This window comes from Gymnogyps californianus, chromosome 15 (assembly GCF_018139145.2).
Source record: "Gymnogyps californianus isolate 813 chromosome 15, ASM1813914v2, whole genome shotgun sequence".
Lineage (NCBI taxonomy): Eukaryota > Metazoa > Chordata > Aves > Accipitriformes > Cathartidae > Gymnogyps > Gymnogyps californianus.
In genome coordinates this window covers 16944922-16961285 of record NC_059485.1, presented here as the reverse complement: position 1 = coordinate 16961285, position 16364 = coordinate 16944922, and the positions used below count along the sequence as shown (strand labels likewise).

At 60.2% G+C, this 16364-nt stretch overlaps 2 protein-coding genes across 8 annotated transcripts in view; both read left to right on the top strand.

Moving 5' to 3' along the window:
• The window catches only part of MGRN1 (mahogunin ring finger 1), a 57007-nt gene extending 45261 nt beyond the window's left edge, over positions 1–11746 (top strand). Inside the window, exons 10-17 of one of the 3 annotated variants that reach the window (XM_050906234.1) lie at positions 1751–1910; positions 3754–3863; positions 4803–4868; positions 7451–7674; positions 8634–8757; positions 9305–9350; positions 10009–10116; positions 11430–11746. In XM_050906234.1, the coding sequence (XP_050762191.1) occupies positions 1751–1910; positions 3754–3863; positions 4803–4868; positions 7451–7674; positions 8634–8757; positions 9305–9350; positions 10009–10116; positions 11430–11542 (951 nt within the window). In that variant the 3' untranslated portion in view covers positions 11543–11746. Of the gene's footprint in view, positions 1–1750; positions 1911–3753; positions 3864–4802; positions 4869–7450; positions 7675–8633; positions 8758–9304; positions 9351–10008; positions 10117–10760; positions 10806–11429 lie in introns of all 3 variants that reach the window. The other 2 variants (XM_050906236.1, XM_050906235.1) reach the window with 2 other exon arrangements.
• A 1072-nt stretch (positions 11747–12818) lies between these two features.
• On the top strand, positions 12819–15926 carry NUDT16L1 (nudix hydrolase 16 like 1). 5 transcript variants are annotated; one of them, XM_050906250.1, is made up of 4 exons: positions 12819–13046; positions 13593–13668; positions 13747–13853; positions 14864–15926. In XM_050906250.1, the coding sequence occupies exons 1-4, from the start codon at positions 12819–12821 to the stop codon at positions 15335–15337; spliced, it is 885 nt and encodes a 294-aa protein (XP_050762207.1). In that variant the 3' UTR covers positions 15338–15926. The 5 variants fall into 5 exon arrangements, with proteins under 5 accessions (XP_050762207.1, XP_050762206.1, XP_050762208.1 ...); XM_050906249.1 differs by having other exon boundaries at positions 13599–13853; XM_050906251.1 differs by having other exon boundaries at positions 13593–13853; positions 14984–15926.
• The last annotated feature ends 438 nt before the right edge of the window (positions 15927–16364 follow it).

Here is a 16364-nt window from a genome sequence, read left to right as displayed (position 1 = left end):
AACTGAGCTCTCTAGGGCTTGCCAGCGTCTGGAGAGCAGCCTGCATTCCCCAGCAAGAGGGAGCACAGCATCACTAAGGGATGTATATGCAAATGCCGTAAGCAGAAACATTGCCCATCTTTAGGCAGGAGCTTCTGCTGAATCCCAGCTTGCTGCACAGCCCCATGCAGATTACATGACCGCTTTATGCTTGCTTTAGCCTTATGTAGAGCTGCCCTTTGCTGCCACCTGGGCTGCAGAGTGTACCAAGTGCTGGCCTCAGGATCAGACCGCTCTCATGTGTGTAGTGCATGATTTTCAGAGGAGTAGCCACAGAGCAAGACAAGCAGGATTTCCTCTCCAAGCAATGCAGTGTCCTGCCCAAAGCATCCTGTGATCTCGATCTGCCTGTGCCAAAAGGTAGCACCTGAAGAGGCAGGAGGGAGAAGTCTTTTCAAAGGTTTTTCTTGCACAGGATCTATTTAAGAGGGTTGAAGGCTTCTGTTTGGGTCCTCCAGGGTCTTGTGATAATTCTCTTGACCCGATCCAGCAATCATACATTTGTGACCCATCAAACAAGTGGCCTGGGGCCATTTTTGTTCTTCCTAGTATACTTAGCAAACCGTATGAATGGGAAAGCAAAAAGCTTGCCCTTCCTACCTCCCAAAATAGATGAGGAGTGCATGTGACGGGGCAGACAGGCTTGCAGCCTTTTGTTGGCAGAGTCAGCAGGCTGGGTGTGGATGTGGCAGCAGCAGATGCTGTATATTGCTGTTTACACCAAGGTTGCCCGTGGTCTAACATGTGTTAGCCCTGGTGACCAAAGGGGCCTCGTGAAGTGGGACCAGGCGAAGGGGGAAGGTGGCCCATGCTGGGTCATCAGTTTGGTGGGCTCTGGCATAACTTCTGTGGCATCGGTGGGGAGACTGGGGGGTTCTCGGGTGTCAGTGAAGAGAGCTCTTGTGGTTGGAGAGTGGGTTTCTCCTCCCAGCAACAGCTTGCTCGGTGGCTGTAATCCAATTTGCGGGGCTCTGAGTGACTGAAAGACTAGTGTGATGCACGTTCATGGGTTCACACTGACCTTTTTACCAGGGTAGCTGTGAGCAGGTGAGCATCCCAGGCTGGTTCTCCTGCAGCTGCATCGAAGTTTGTGCCAGCACAGGAGACTGGTGAAGATGCTGTGGCAGGAGAACCATTCATTCCATCACTTATTCAGAGGACCTGTGGAAACTGGGCTAGACATGGCTGGAGTGCCTCCTCCTGTCCAGCCCGGGGGCAGCCTGACCTGCTGCCTGCCCCAGTCAGCAAGCAGCTCCTTTTGGGGCTGCTCTCCCTCTGCGGACATGGGGCAGAAAGGCTGGACTGCCAAAGAGCCTGCTTCCCTGCTGACCCTGGGAGCCACCAGGCTAGCAGGCAGGAGCTTGTTCTTGGTCCCTCTCAGCCAAGGGGATCCCTACCCCAAAGGGGCTCTCCTCTGCACACAGCCTAGCTCTGGGGGAGGACAGCTATGCTGTGAATTCACAGTACAGTGCCCTGGTCTCGGGCCTTTAGTGAGCTTGGAGCAGAGCCCCGAGAGGAAGGAGTGTCCGTAGCAGGGCTGTGTGGGTTGGGGCTTGCTCTCCTTGAGAAACCCCTGCTTGAGAGCTGCGGAAGGAGGATGCCAGCTCTCTCGCAGATTTTTGGGTGCGAAATTTCCCCAGGCTCCAGAGTCCCTTGGCAGTTCGGCGTGGCCCTTACCATTCGCATGCCAACATCTTGCCTCTCATTGCAGCCTTCAGATGACGAGAACAGCGACAACAGCAACGAGTGTGTGGTTTGCCTGTCGGACCTCCGTGACACCCTCATTCTGCCCTGCAGACACCTCTGTCTGTGCAATTCCTGTGCTGACACCCTGCGCTACCAGGCCAACAACTGCCCCATCTGCAGGCTGCGTGAGTATGTGCCCAGGAAGCAAGGGCATCTTTCTCCCTCCTAGGCTCCTGTTAAGTCAGTACAGGCTGTGAGAGGGAGCGTTTATTTTATATACCCCACCCCAAGGCTCAGCATCAAACATGCTGCTGCTCTCACTGGCTTCTGGAGATTCCTGGCACCTGAAATAACTGTCCTCCAACAGGGAAGGAGGAGAGCACATGGGAGAATGGCCCTTTGTCCAATGCCTCCCTGGCCACTTGCCTCTCCTGCCCTTCTCCCTGGGGTGGATCTGAAGGTGCAGGTGCTCTGAGCCGTGCCATGTAGGCTCTTCTTGTGTTTTGGTGAAGATGATGGAAAATCCCCCAAAGGAGGGGATGTAGAAGCTTTATCCTGAGGGTATCTGGCCGAGACAGCAGCTAGCCCCACTGGAGGGCTGTCCAAGTATTTTGCTTCATTTCCCGCTCCCCCCCCCCGACAACCTTACTTTGACTTCACCAGGGAGGCAGAGAGGAGATAACAGTCAATTTGGAGTCCTTTGCTTTGCCAGGAGAGTTAGGAGGATCTGCTCAGCATTGCTCAGCTTGCAAAAGATGGAAAAAATGAAATACCCATTCTGACACTCCAGCAGCACTTGCTGAATTCCATGTCTTTTCTCAAAAGCGCAGAGGCATAGGAATCTCTTGAGAAAATGCCTGTGTTTTTGCTGGAATAGACAGATCATGTGTTTTACCCTGTGCTTGGTCTCTGAGGTATTTGTTTCTAATTGATACTTCTCAGGAAAAGAAAAAAGAGCCTAAGACAGATGTTTGGCCTGAGAAATTAAGTCTAAGCAGTTGAAACTTGGCAAAGATGCAGTAACCAAAAGCAAGATCTTATCAGAGGAAGTGCAAGACAGCTTTGACTATAAGTAGCACAACTTAAAACACAGGAACAGCATTATCTCATCTGCATGCTGCAGCAGAGTAGGTTGTATTTGTTTGGAAAGTGCCCCCATGTCAGACTTCCAGGGAATCTGCTTATGGGGAGTGCAGAGGCAGCAAGGATAGATCTGCACCTCTGTCCTCTGGCTCTAGGCTGATCTTGCAAGCAGCTGGGTGCAACAAGAACTAGCGAAATGCCTGGGCTTTTCCTTATGTGTGAGCAAGTTCTTACAGCTGCATCAGAACAGATGTCTGGCTTGTTCATATGCGCCCTTGGCACAGAGAAACTAGCAATATTAAAGATCTGCAGATAGAAAATGGGACTGTGGGCAGGGAGTGGAGATCAAAGCTGTTGTGGTGGGAGGACCAAGGGATCGCTGTGCTGGAGACAGGAGTATAGCCACTAACCCTCTGGCTGGGTTCACAGCTATTGCAGAGCCTCTCACCACCGTAGCACTGGCTGGTGGGTGAGCAGCCGATGGCAGGCGCGATGCCTCCAGTGCCAGCTGGACCTCAGGGCTGAGACTTGTGGGGTCTGAATGAACCCAAAGTGGTTTTACATGAGCCCTCCCCGCCCCCATTCTGTAGCTTGCAGTGCAGTGCCCAAGGCCGAGCTCATGTTTTTCTTACTGTGTTGTACAGTATCAGGCCTCAAGCACCTCCGTGCATGACTGTACTGGGGCAGGCAGTGCCTGTTCTCCACAAGGGCTGCGTGTACCCACACTTTTTTGGCCAGCAGATCTCTTCCCTGTCTAGATCAATTGACTAGAAGCCAGACCACAGCACTTGGCTTTGGTGTGCCCCATGGTCCTGCTCCCCATGCACACGGGGAGCTTCCCCATGCCGACGGTGTGTCTGTGGCAAGCCAAGGAGCTCTGGCATGCATCTGGCATGGCCTGGTCCTGCTTGGCCGTGCGGTCACCTGCCTACTGTTCTCTCCTAGCCTTCCGTGCCCTGCTGCAGATCCGGGCTGTGAGGAAGAAGCCAGGGGCTCTGTCGCCGGTGTCGTTCAGCCCTGTCTTGGCACAGAGTGTTGACCATGACGAGCACTCTGTAAGTACCTCACAACCCTGTGTACAAAGCCTGGGTGCTGGTCTCAGCCTGAGCGGGCAGCTTGTGCGTGCACGAGTTGCTTGGCCTGATGGCTGGCATCCCTGGGACCTCAGGAGGTGCGCTCAGGCCTTGGACGGAGGTCTTCCTGAGCGGTGCAGCCTCTCTTGTCAACCCTGCTAGACAGCTAGGATCTCTCCTCTCGTTGATTAGTAATACGACTGGTTTTAGCTAAGTGCCCTCCTGTCTTTTGGACAAAACAAATCCACAGAAACCTCAGTCTGAGAAGGTTTCTTGGGACCTGTACCAGCAGAAAAGTGGCAGACTCTGGGCATGACAGGGTGGGAGCTGGGAAAATGATGGAGGTTACAGTTTGACTTGCTCACACATCTGTGTGGCAGCACGCTCTGATGAAATGCCCTTGGCATCGGGGTTCCTAGCATGGTAGCAGAAAGGCCTCTTTGTGCCAGCCTCCCTGAGTGATCGGGGTCTTGGCAGGCAGCTGAGCGAGCGTGGGATGGAAAGTGTGGTGCTGGTGGCCTCGGGGCCTGGTCGCACGTCCCTGGTGCGGTGAGGGCAGCAGCTCATTGCCTGAGCAGTGCTGTTGCACAGCTGGCTCTGGCGAGACACGCGAGATCAGAGTGAGGAGAGGGAGATCTGCATCTCGATCATCTTACAGACTTTCATGGGAAGAGAAAGATACTGTCACAGAAAAAGCCTGGTTTTATCCATGTGTCCTCTGCAGCACTGTAGCCCTGCTGCCTTCAACTGGGGCTAAGAAATAGGGCAGGGGAGAAACCCCGAGGGTTGTTGTGAACCAGAGCATGGTGTGTAGAGGAAGCAGGTGCTATCACCTGGAGCGAGGTGAGGAGATGCTGTGTGTCTCTTCATGTCACTAACCTCAAGAAACAACTTCTTTAAAACATGGTTTTCTCTTGACAGTGTCCCTTTAAACCCCTTAAAGTGAGCACTGTCTCCCTGCCCAGCAGGAAACCTAGAAGGGAAACAGTAAGTGGACGTGATTGTATTTGCTCCTACAGCAGTTCTTTGCCAGTGGTGTCACTAGCACGTGGAAGTGTTACACATGCGAGGGCTTGCTAACACACTGGGTTTGACTTGTGCCCCTGCACAGGCTGCGACACTCCGTGTACTGCCTCCACGTTAGCGGTGAGACGCTCACACCCTGCACGGACGATCACTAACCTCCCTGGTTTGCGTGCGGAGGAATAAGCAAGATGGAAGCAGCTTGCCACAGGGGTCTGACGCTGACTCTCAGGGACTGTCCCCAGGTCCTGAGCCTGGCTGCTTTATAGTTCCTGGCCAAGACGTTTTCGTAGCTTTGTAGGACTGTGGGCAAGCTGCTGTCCCCTTGGCTTACCCAAAAGCTTCCTTGCACTTGTCTCATCCCCTTGGCAGTTTGGCAAGGGCACATCTTGTGGTTTCCACCCCGGTGCTGGGATATAGAGGTAGACAAGTAGGCACAGTTGGAGCAGGTCTTGCATTCAGGAACGCTGGCTGCAAAGGGCTCTTTTGCTTTTACAGAAACAGGAAGGATGGAGCTTGTTTTGTTGGGGACTCTCTGAGTTGATGTCAGAGTGTGTAACTGGAACGCCGTGCTGGGGACAGCATGAATGGCAATTGTGGGGGACCAGGAGCCGGGAAGGGGAAAGGTGAGGGAGGCCCCCAGGCCAGGAAGGGTCTGTTTGTGCCCTCTTTGTGTACTCCCATCAAATGCAGCTACAGTTGTCATTGGTATCAAGGAGGCTGCAGTCTTCTTTTGCTCAAGCTGGCCTAGATGCTTGGCCTTACGAGGCATGTGGCTTGCTGTGCTTGTCAGGTCTGGAGAAAACCTGAGGCTGGGTTCAGGTAATGAGGCTATTGCAAGCTTGGCATGACCCTGGCTCTCTGCAAGCCTCCTACAGCAACTAGCAGTACTCCTGCTGGAGCAGTGGGCTCTATGGGTGGTGTAGTGGTAGGTGGTCCCAGGAGAGAGCGGTGTCTCTTAGGGTTGTTTGAAAGCTCAGTAACTTGCAGCGAGGAGGGTCTGGTAGCCATTGGCTGAGAAATCCTCCTCCAGCCTCAGAGCTGTGCTGCAGAACCTGAGCTTTCACCACAGCGAACCAAAATGAGCAGCCTTTGAACCCTCAGGCCTTGGTCTACACAGCCAGGAGAAAACGTCCCAAACACGAGCCAGGGGCTTTTGTCTCCCTGACTTTTCTGTCCACAAAATAGCACCTCCAAGCTGCTGTCTGGAAATGCAGTTTTCGTGGAGATGACTTTTGGCCTCACCGCCTACAGGTGGCAGCAACTGTGAACCGATTCCTTGTTCAGCTGACTTGGTTATCTTGCAATCACCAGCTGTGGTCTTCAGCGCAAGCTCATAACCATCACAAGACCAATACTTGGGGGATGTGGGTTGATGCTTGACCCCAGGTGCCACTCGTTCTTTCCTCCCCCGTCAGATCTAGCTCCTTCTGTGACCACAAGTGAGTCAGTTCAGCAATCAACTCACACCAAATTAATGGCTGTGTTGGAACAGGTTGCTGGGCAGGCTCATCTGCAGCTGTGTGACTGGGAGATCAGGCACAGAGAAGCTACAGGAGTTCATGGCCAGGCTTAGCAGCAACACGCCATCTTAGGTACAACATAGAACCATCTCCCTGAGGATACAGGGCTGAAACAGCTCAATTTAATGTAAGCCTGGACTGCTGCAGTCTTGCCTCTTTGTTTGCAGCAGGCTGGGCTGAGCTGTCTATGGCCTGCTGGGTTGCAGCGTAAACCCCGTTTGTCTCTGAGTCCACAGGGTCTTTATGATCAGGAGGATTTTTGGAGTTAAACCAGTGTTGGTTTAATGGCTTTGCAAGGGCTCCTTTGACTGGCGGCTTAGTGAGTTACAGAGGGAATGGGAATTGGTGTAGTTTTGCCCTCTTCCCTTACGGAGTCAGTGGTTCTGTGATCCCTTTCCTACTTTTTAGCAGAGGCGATTGTGCAGAGAGCCAGCGTTAGCAGCTGAGAGGACCAAGACCATGGGAGAAGTGGAAGCGGTGTAGGCTCCGAGGACCAGCTCTCAGCTGATGCACAATGTACTCCCCTCCTTCGATTCTCTCTTAGTGACACTGGTGGTGCTGTGAAACAGCTGCGTGTACCAGGGCTGGAAGTAAAAGTGGGGTGCTTATTGAGCTGGAAGGGTCTCTGAACCATTGCAGGAACTTTTAGGAGAAAAAATCCAAACGTATTTTATAACAGCTTTGTTAGGAACCTGCTTTCTCACCCTCCTTGCCCAGCTCTTGAAAGTATGGCGGGGGGCTGCCGAGCCGTGTTCCAGCTTGCTGAGACTCCCAGTCTCTCAAGCATTGCTCTGGGAACTTGCCTGGAGCGCCATCAGCGTTATAACCCAAAGGGGAGTGTGTGGCAGTTGCAGGGGAAGGAGGCTGAGGCTCTCTGGAGAGGTGGCTGTGGGGATGGGCTGCCTGGGAGCGCAGTGTGGGAGGTGCAGGGCTGGGCTGGGTTGCAGCGGGGCCTCCCCTTTCTAGGGGGGCTTCCAGCCTGGTGAGGGTTTCTTAAAGTGCCCCTCTCTTTCTCACCCACAGAGCTCTGACAACATCCCTCCGGGCTATGAGCCCATTTCCTTGCTGGAAGCGCTGAATGGCCTTCGCTCTGTTTCCCCCTCCATCCCGTCAGCTCCTCTGTATGAAGAAATCAACTACTCTGGTGTGGTGGATGGGATGCCGCCTGCGAGCCGACCGCTTGTTGGGATGGACAGAGCCGTGGAGAGCAGCCACCAAAAGGGCAAGCGGAGCAAGTCTCCAGATAGGTCAGCATGGGGATGGGGAGAGGTCCACTCCTCTTGCAAGCCCTGAGGGCTTGTGGCCACCCGCACTGGGTGCCAGGAGAGGGCTCTGGCTGGTCCCATCACTGGTAGCACTGCCAACTCAGAATTTTAGGAGGCCAGCAGGTACTTATGCCAGTGAGAGAATTGGGACATCGCCCTTGTGTTCAGCCTGAGGTTACCAGCTTATGTCTCCTAAGGGCTGGCTTTGTCACCAAAAGAAAGAGGATTTTTAACAAGGAGAATTTAATCCAGACTTTGGATGGAAATGTCTCCTTTCCAATGCAGTTAGTGCCTCAGTTTGCATTTGACATCCAAACCTTGTTGGATTTCAGCTTTCCATGGAGTATGCCAGGAGCAAAAGAATGGGGAGAGAAGTGACCTGAATTTCAGAGCACAAAATGCTGACTGAGATCCTTTAGTTGTAGTCTGAAGCCTCCTCTGTTGGCCTTGTGATGGAGCATGTAGGTGTGGATGCTGTGGAGTGGGCAGCCCACTGCAGGTGCCCTTCACGTGTCCCTTGCGGGGCCGTCCAGATGGGGTCACACTGGGTTTGTTCCTGGCACTCCTCACTGTCCTCCATTCCACATTTCCCTATGTGAAGGGAGGCCCTGAAGGTGTGAGGAGCAGTGTGGGACCTGGGCCTCTTGCTTTCCATGCAAAGGCAGATTTGTCCAAGTTGCGTTACTGTGCCGGAGCTCCGCACCGCTTGGCTCTGCCCCAGAAAGGCTGCTGCTGCTGCAGTTCTCCGTCTAGCTGATACTGGAGGTCCTGGTGAATTTAGCTTAATAGTTGGAGCTCCTGCTCATGCGCGTTGGCTTATGCTGCTGGTGGAGGGACAGGGCAGGGGTGGTGACAACTTGAGCTGCTGCCACCAAATCCGCCAAGGTCTGTGGTGCTGGCAGCACTGCGGCTCCTTGCAAATGGAGTTTCTCTTGCCGCAGCACACTACGGTCTCCCTCGTCCCCGATCCACGAGGAGGATGAAGAGAAGCTCTCCGAGGACTCGGACTCGCAGCCAGCACTGAGCGGGGGTGAGCTGGTCCTGAGAGAGACCAGCTCTCCAGAAGTAAGTCTGTGATCTGCTGGGGAGCTGCTCTGAGCCAGAGCTTTTCTGGGGGGGCTGCTTCTGGGACACGGGAGGTGCCTCGTGAAGGGCCATCGCTTTCTCAGTGACAGGGTAAAGATGAGCTGCTTAGCACAAGTAACCTGGAGCCAACAGTCTCGGCTGCCTTTATTTACCCTTAAGGCTCCACGGGGAAGGACGTAGCTGCTCCCTGTGCCCCTAACACGTCTTTGGGAGCTGGGAGGTTGGAAAGCCACTTGGCTGCAGCCATGTCAGAGCTGACCTTCCCCCAGCTTCTTGGAGGAGCCCAGCAGTGTTTGGGGCAGGGGTGGAAGCTGGTCCTTGCTGGGCTTTCAGCACCTGCTGTTGTTGCCTGTAAACCCCCTCCATCCTGGCCCATGGTGCCACAGGACTGATGCGTGGCCCCTTGGTCCCTCTGGGAAACAAGTCCTGGCCCCAAGCGCAGCTCTCTGGGGAATGCCAGAGCAGGAGACAAGCGCAGCAAGGGCCTCCAGCCTGCAGAAGTAACCTGTGCAATTCTTCTTTACAGAGTGTGGCAGGGGAAGAGATCGAGGAGTCTTCGTCCCTGCAGCAGGGTGAGTGTGCACTCAGCCTGGGGGCAGCCAGACCTCGTCTTGGTGTCCAGCTCTGCTGTGGTGGGACGGGGACAGCTGGGGAATGGACATACGAGTTCAGAAACACCCAGCCCCTGAAATCCCATCTCTGAGCTGCTGTGCTTCACCAGGTTCCTGGTACTTCCCTGGTCTCTCCTGGGAAGTGGGTGAACAAAATCAACAGATGTCCCTGGTTTGTTTGCCAAGCATCTCTCCTTGCTGTAAGCTCTACACAGGTAGAGCTGTCCATGCCATGGGCTGTCTCCTCATATGGCTGAGGGGGGAGATGGCTGCGTGCACCACTGTGGTCCTCGTGAGACCATGGCTGCAGTACTGGGCATGCAGGATGTGCTCCATGTCTTTGGGATGGGTCTCTGGTGCTCAGTCAGCATCCAGAGGGCATGAGGACAGGGCGGGATGGGAGTGCTGGGTGCGTTTTAGGGCACGAGCCTGCATGTGAACAGAGCCGGCCCTTCGGCACTGTGACCCGGGCCAGTCTGACCAGCTCTCCCGAGACCTCTGCGGGGTTCAGGGGCCTGGGGAGCTTCCTCACATGGAAGATCTCAACCCGTTCTCCTGGCCACGTGCCCCTGCAGAGCTGGTCTGGGGTCTGAGGAGCTGTGCTCTCGGCTGGTTCTAGGTAGTCGCCCGCCCTCCGTTGAAGACGTCCTGCAGGATGGCAGCTGTGGCGAGCACAGGAGCCTGACGCAGTCGGAGAGCGACCCTCCGGTAGACGTCTACCTGCCAGGTAATGGCCGCGCCGTTGGGGTCGGAGGTGCGCTGCCGACCTGCTGCGCTTGCGGCTTCCGTTCGAGGCACCGAGGGGCCTGGGGGGTTTGTGGGCTGCGTGCCTGACCGCGGGCAGCCTCCCCAGCCAGGGCGGCGTGCTGCAGCCTTGGGATGGGACAGGAACTTCCTCCCGGTGGGCAGAGCGAGCTGTGGGCGAGGGGGGCTAACACAGAGGTAACTTGGGCCCCCCCCTTCTCTCTCCTCCTCCCTCACCCTTTTGTCTCTGTCCTTCCCCTCCTTTCTCCTCTCTGGGCTGCAGCCGCTCGATGGCACAGTTTATGTGACAGTGGCTTCCCGTGCCTGCCCCCAAACCACGCTCCTGCTTTCGGCCGAGGGAGGGGAACCATCTGGGCCGGCTTCTGGGAGACTGAGCCGGCGCGGGGGGCAGCGGGCACCCCTCTGCCGCGGGGCGGTGTCGCGGCGGGGAGGGCCACGGGGCGCCGTGCTTTGCTGGCAAGCGTGACCGTGGGACGCTGCACTGTCCTCACCCCCGACTGTTGTCGTTGCAGCCTGTTTTCTTCCGTAGAGTCGCAGTCTGTTCTGAGTACCTCTCTAATGTCTCCTTCCCTCTCTGTCTGCCTTCCTCCCTCCTGTCTTGGGCAGCACTGGGTCCCGATTCCTGCTCTATTGGTATAGAGGAGTAAGCTGGTACGTCTTCTCGTTCTTCTTACGCATCGCTGTTGTGTGGGGCAGCAGGACCCCTCCTGGGAAGGCCGGCAGCCAGGAGAGAGCGGGGATGGGACTGATCCTGGCCATCGGGGCAGGGAAGGAGGGGGCAGCAAACCAACCAGCCTGCACTGCTGGCCGTGTCCTGGCTCCGTTCCCATTCCTGGCACCATCCATCCCTGCACCCCGCAGGGGGTCCCTGCTGTTCCCCAGTGCCAGGACCCCAGGCAGGGCAGCAGAAATCCTTGCCCTCCCCACCGGCTTCTGCTGGGCTCCTGGGTGAGGGCTCCGCTGCCTCGTGGGCACCGTGAACATCCAGGCCCCTGCTGGCTTCTCCCAGGCTGGTGGCAGATAGCGTGTCCCCTTGGTGTCCTGTGTCCCACCCCTGGCACTTGCTGAACCCACATCTTAGCAGGGGCAGAGGGGATGGAGCTCGTGGGCTCCAGCCCTGTCTCCTGTGGTCAGTCCAGGGTAGGAGGGGGTGGCGGGGGTGACGGTCTCCTTGGCCCACGCTGCCCTCTCCCCAGGGCCAAGCACCCTGCCCGGGCTCTTAGTCTGACCCTAGAGCTGGCATTATTGGGGCTGAACCCCTTTCTCCTCACTCAGGCTCATCCGACTTCACCAAGACGCTCCCCGGCCGCGGCACTGGCAGCCCCACGCAGCCCCTTCTCTTCGAGCAGACGCGTCTTCACCTGGAGGACGAGCAGAGCCTCTCGTGAGCGGGGCCGGACCTCCCTGCCCCTGCCGCCGGACCCCAGACCCCACGCACAGCCTCTCCCTCCTCCCCAGCGGGGCTGGCCCGTGCTCACCGCCCGGGGAACGCAGCGTGGTGTGTTGTGCCGGCACGATTTCGGCACAGCCCGGCTTTTTTAAAGACGTGCATGTTTCCTACCGGCGCGAAGGGGCGGTGGGTAGGGGCTGGCGTCGTGTTTTCGGGGCGGGGGTGGGGTGGGGTGGGTTTGGGGTTAAAATCAGCAGATGAAGGACACTACTGTTGTATATTTTGTACACACTGAGCACAGCCCTTTGCTGTCACTGCCCCTGTACATAGCTGCGGCCCTCCCTGCCTGCCCTGCCTGCCCCAGCAGCCCCTCTGGGCTCTGCGCCCTCATGTCCCCATCCTCTGGGTGCTGGGGTGAGCCTTGCCGGGGTGCTGGGCTCCGTGGGGGATGGGGCTGACACCCCTGCCCACCCCCTCGCCCCTTTTCCCCCCCACCCCCCCCGTGGAGCCCGGCGCTGCCCACGCCGTGTGCCTTGTTCTGCTTCTGCGGCGGGTCCCGGGGCGAGTCCCCGTTCCCCCCCACCTTCTCCCCCTCTATGTTTGTAGTAATAAACCCGTGGAGCAGCCACCCGAGTTCGTGCTTCGTGGGGAGGGGGGATCCGGCTCCCGCCATGTGCGTCGCGCGTGGGGGCTGCGCCATCTGCCTGCGGAGGGGCGGAGCGGGGAGCTGAGAGGCGGGGCTGGGGAGCTGAGGGGCGGAGCCGAGCTGCTGCGGGGCGGAGCTAGGGAGCTGAGAGGCGGGGCGGGGAGCTGAGGGGCGGAGCCGAGACGCTGCGGGGCGGAGCTAGGGAGCTGAGAGGCGGGGTCGGGGACCTGAGGGGCGGGGGAGGTGAGGGGCGGGCAGGAAGGTGAGGGGCGGGGCCGAGGCGCGAGGGGGTGGGCCGGCCTGCCCTCATCCATCTCCTTCCCGGCGTGCTTTTCGGCGCCCCCCTCCCCCCCCAGCTTTGTTCTCATTGGTCGCGGGCGCCGCCGGCCCCCGTGCGGCCGTTGCCTAATATGGCGAGCGACGCGGGCAGCAGCGGCCGCTCCCATTGGCTGCCCGCCGTGATTGGCCGCCGCAACGAGGGCGGGCGCGGGGGTTGGCGGGCGCCGCCGAGCGCCCATTGGCCCCGCGGCGCGCGGCGTGCCGCCACTGGCTCTTGCGGCGGCCGGTCCCGCCCTCTGGCCGCCGCCGCGCGTGCGCGGAGCGGGCTCTCGGGGCGGGCGGCGAGGCGATGGCGGCCATGGGGGCGATGGCGGCCATTGGGGCGCTGCCGGCGGGCGCGGGGGCGCTGCCGCCGCTGCCGACGCTGGGGGTGCCGGGCGTGCCCGAGCTGAAGCCGCTGACGCGGTACGAGGCGATGCGGCTGGGCCCGGGCTGGAGCCACTCGTGCCACGCCATGCTGTACGCACCCAACCCGGGCATGCTCTTCGGCCGCATCCCGCTGCGCTATGCCGTGCTGGTGAGGCGGCGGGCGGGGGGCCGGGGCCGGGAACCGGGCCGGGGCCGGGGCCGGGGTCGGGGCCGGGACCAGGGCGGGGCGGGCGGGCAGTCGGGCTGGGTCGGGGCGGGCCGGGCTGGGTCGGGCCGCGGGCTCCGGGGGAGGCGGGCTGAAGGCAAGGCGGGCCGGGCCGGGCGGCGCGGCGGCTCTGGCTGTCCGGTAGTTCCTGTGCAGGGCGGTAGCATCAGGTTTGGCCGAGGCGGCGGCGGGCCCGAGCCCGGGGGGGAGCCCCCGGGCCCCCCGGCTGTGCGGCCGGGGCGGACCCGCCTCGGCTCCCCGGCCCAGGGCCGCGGCGAGCTCTCGGAGACGGTGTCGGTGAACGGTCCTGGATGCGCTGCAGCTGGTAGGGCCGCGCCGGAGCGGCCGGGAGGCTTCCCCGCCCTCCTCCCCCTCCGCGGAGGCCTCCGTGGCGCCGGGCTGGGGCGCCCGCGCCTCCCCTCGTCCCGTCCCCCCCCCCGCCCCGGGGGCTCCGCTGTGCCCCATTAACACCATGCGCCTCTATTGCAGATGCAGATGCGATTTGACGGACTACTGGGCTTTCCCGGGGGGTTCGTGGATCGCCGTTACTGGTCCCTGGAGGACGGTCTGAATCGGGTGCTGGGCTTGGGTTTGGGCTGTGTGCGCCTGACGGAAGCTGACTATCTGTGCTCGCACCTGACAGAGGGGCCACATCGCGTGGTGGCACACTTCTACGCCAGGCAGCTGACCCTGGAGGAGCTGCATACCATCGAGATCAGCGCGGTGCATTCCCGAGACCACGGGCTGGAGGTGGGACATCCAGGGAGGGGGTGTCTAGAGCTCTGAGCGTTAGCCCCAGGGAAGACGAAGCTTCCCTCCTAGGTCTGCTGGGCTGCCGTCTCTCGCAGCCCAGCGGGGGAATGCACCGCATGTAGAGCTACCGGCGGCGAGTGCCGTGCACCGCTGCGTAGCGCCGGCGTTAGGAGGTCTGGCTGTTGGCTGGGGTTGTGTCTCGGGCTCCGGAGCGTAGCGAGCTCGAGCTCCGGCCTTTCCTGGCGACCGCCCGCGTAGGGAAGAGCCCTATTTACCCGCTCAGCCTCAGGACGCGGGTGAGGTCCGTCTCGCATCTGGTGGGCATCTCCCCCCGCCCTGGGCTGAGTAACCTGGACCGGAATCGTGACCCTCGGTGCGGTGATGTGTTGCTCTAACCCGAGTTCTCCCCGGCTTGCACGGAGGCAGTGCGGGAGGCAGCCTTCCTCCCGGGCAGCTGGGTCCGGCTGACGCCCCGGGGTAGAGCGCGAGAGCTAGGGTCTCCCCGCGAGCCCGCGAGGCGCTCGGCAGGTTTCGGCAGCTGCGTGAACGGAGGCAGTTGGCCCCGGGTTGTGGCGCGGTTGAGGGGGACGCGTGGGTAAGCCGTGGTGTCCCCAGGCAGCGCAGGGTGTGGAGGGGGAAGCGGGGCTCCCCGTAGCGGCCTGGGGCAGCGGGATCCCCCCCGAAGGGGCAGGAGGGGGAATGGAGCTGGAGCTGGGCGCCAGGGGTCGGGCAGGGAGAGCAGGGGCCTGGCGGGGCTCGGGGAGGGGCAGCGCAGGGGCTTCAGCCGGGCTGAGGGCAGGCAGGGCTGAGGGCAGGCAGGCGAGGGCAGGCAGGCGAGGGCGGGGGTCGGTGCGGGAGGGAGGGGCAGGATCTGGCAGCCGGGGCAGGGCGGGCCTGGGCCGTGGGCTGGCGGGGTGCTGGGGTGAGGGTGTGGGGGCAGAGGGCGGGGTGGGGGGGGGGCGGGTGCTGCCGCGGCCTCTGCTGAGCTGCGCTCCGTGCTGTTGCAGGTGATGGGCATGGTCCGCGTCCCCCTCTACACCCAGAAGGACCGCATGGGCGGGCTGCCCAACTTCCTGGGCAACTCCTTTGTTGGAACCGCCAAATTCCAGCTGCTGTTTGCCCTGAAGATCTTGAACATGGTGCCGGAGGAGAAGCTGGCCGAGGCGGTGGCTGCCACGCAGAAGCCGAAGAAGCAGGCCATCGACCAGGCAGCGGCGGCGACAGGAAACCTGCCTGCCGCTAAGGCGGCGAACGAGCTGGCGGCGCCCGCTAAAACAGGCAACGAATTGGCAGATAGGGCAGAGAACCAGGCAGCTGCGCAGGCAGCGGCCGAGGCAGCAGAGCAGCCGGTGGCTGGGCTGGAGAGCGGGGCCGCGGCGGAGCAGCTGGCGGCGGCGCCAGCGGCCGAGGCGGTGGAGCAGCCGGCGGGGCTGGGGGCAGATGCTGTGGCGGAGCAGCCGGTGGCTGAGCCGATGGAGTGACGCCGCCGGGTTTGCACTTGATTAAAAGTGGGTGAGACTAGAGACTTTCTTCTAACTTTCCGACCCGTCGCCGGCTGGGGTTGCTGCCCACGCGATTCCACTGCCCAGCCGGGAGGGTTTGGGTTTGTCTGAAGCAGGGGCAAGCTATGTATTTTTATGGCCATTAAACTCTAGCGAGCTTCCCAGATCACCTGCACAGCCCCCTGCAGAGAGTTCATGTGCTTACGTGAGGGCGCCGAAGCCTTAGAATTATGCTTTGATTTCAGGGACGCACTGCTGCTGTCAGGTCCCCGTTTCATTTTTAAGGAACAAAAAGTCTTATTTTTTAAATGCCCCGTGTTGACTTGGACGCGGCTGTGTTTGCAGTGGACACAGCTGAGGGATGGGGCTGCTGGTCGAGCACCTCTGCCGGCGTCGGTGGGAGGGCTCCCCTCTGCCGGCGGCGGTGCGGCCGGGCTCCCGCTCGGGGTGCTGCCGCGACGGGGTGGCGTGCGCCATGAATTCCCTCTGGGGTGTGAGGGAGTGCTCGTGTGGGTTTCTACCTGGAGATCTGTGGGAGCAGGAAGGTGGAATAAATGGCTTTGCTGAATGCTTCGCAGTCGGGATCGTTCTTGACCGCTGGTGCAGAGCCTGCGGCGACCCAGAGCTTTGGGGGTGCAGGGGCTGGGGCAGCGCAGTGCCTGTCGGTTCCCTCTGCCTCAGGGCTTTGCCCCCTGCCCTGTTCCTTGCTGGACTGTGCCAGGGCGAGAAGCTGGAGGGGAAGGGCAGGGCCCAGAGCTGCTGATGGCAGCCCCTCTCAGCTGGGGGAAGCTGGGGCAGAGGGGGCTGGCAGGGTGCGGGCTGGCTCAGGGTGCTGCACCGCCGCAAACCCTTGTTAAGCTTTTGCTGCTGGGTTGCTCCAAAATGGTTCATGCACCCAAGGGCTTCAGGCAGGGGCCTGGGGAGAAGCCGTCTGCGCCGCTGCAGGTGCCAGAGCACCTCCCGGGCACTGGCTGTGCGTGGGGGACGTTTGTCCTGTCTGTGCAAG

Coding starts and splice junctions, on each gene's coding strand:
- NUDT16L1 (XM_050906248.1), top strand. CDS start 12,819: ATGGCGGCCATGGGGGCGATGGCGGCCATTGGGGCGCTGCCGGCGGGC. Junction 13,047..13,592: donor CGCTGCGCTATGCCGTGCTG/GTGAGGCGGCGG, acceptor CCTCTATTGCAG/ATGCAGATGCGATTTGACGG. Junction 13,854..14,863: donor CCCGAGACCACGGGCTGGAG/GTGGGACATCCA, acceptor GTGCTGTTGCAG/GTGATGGGCATGGTCCGCGT.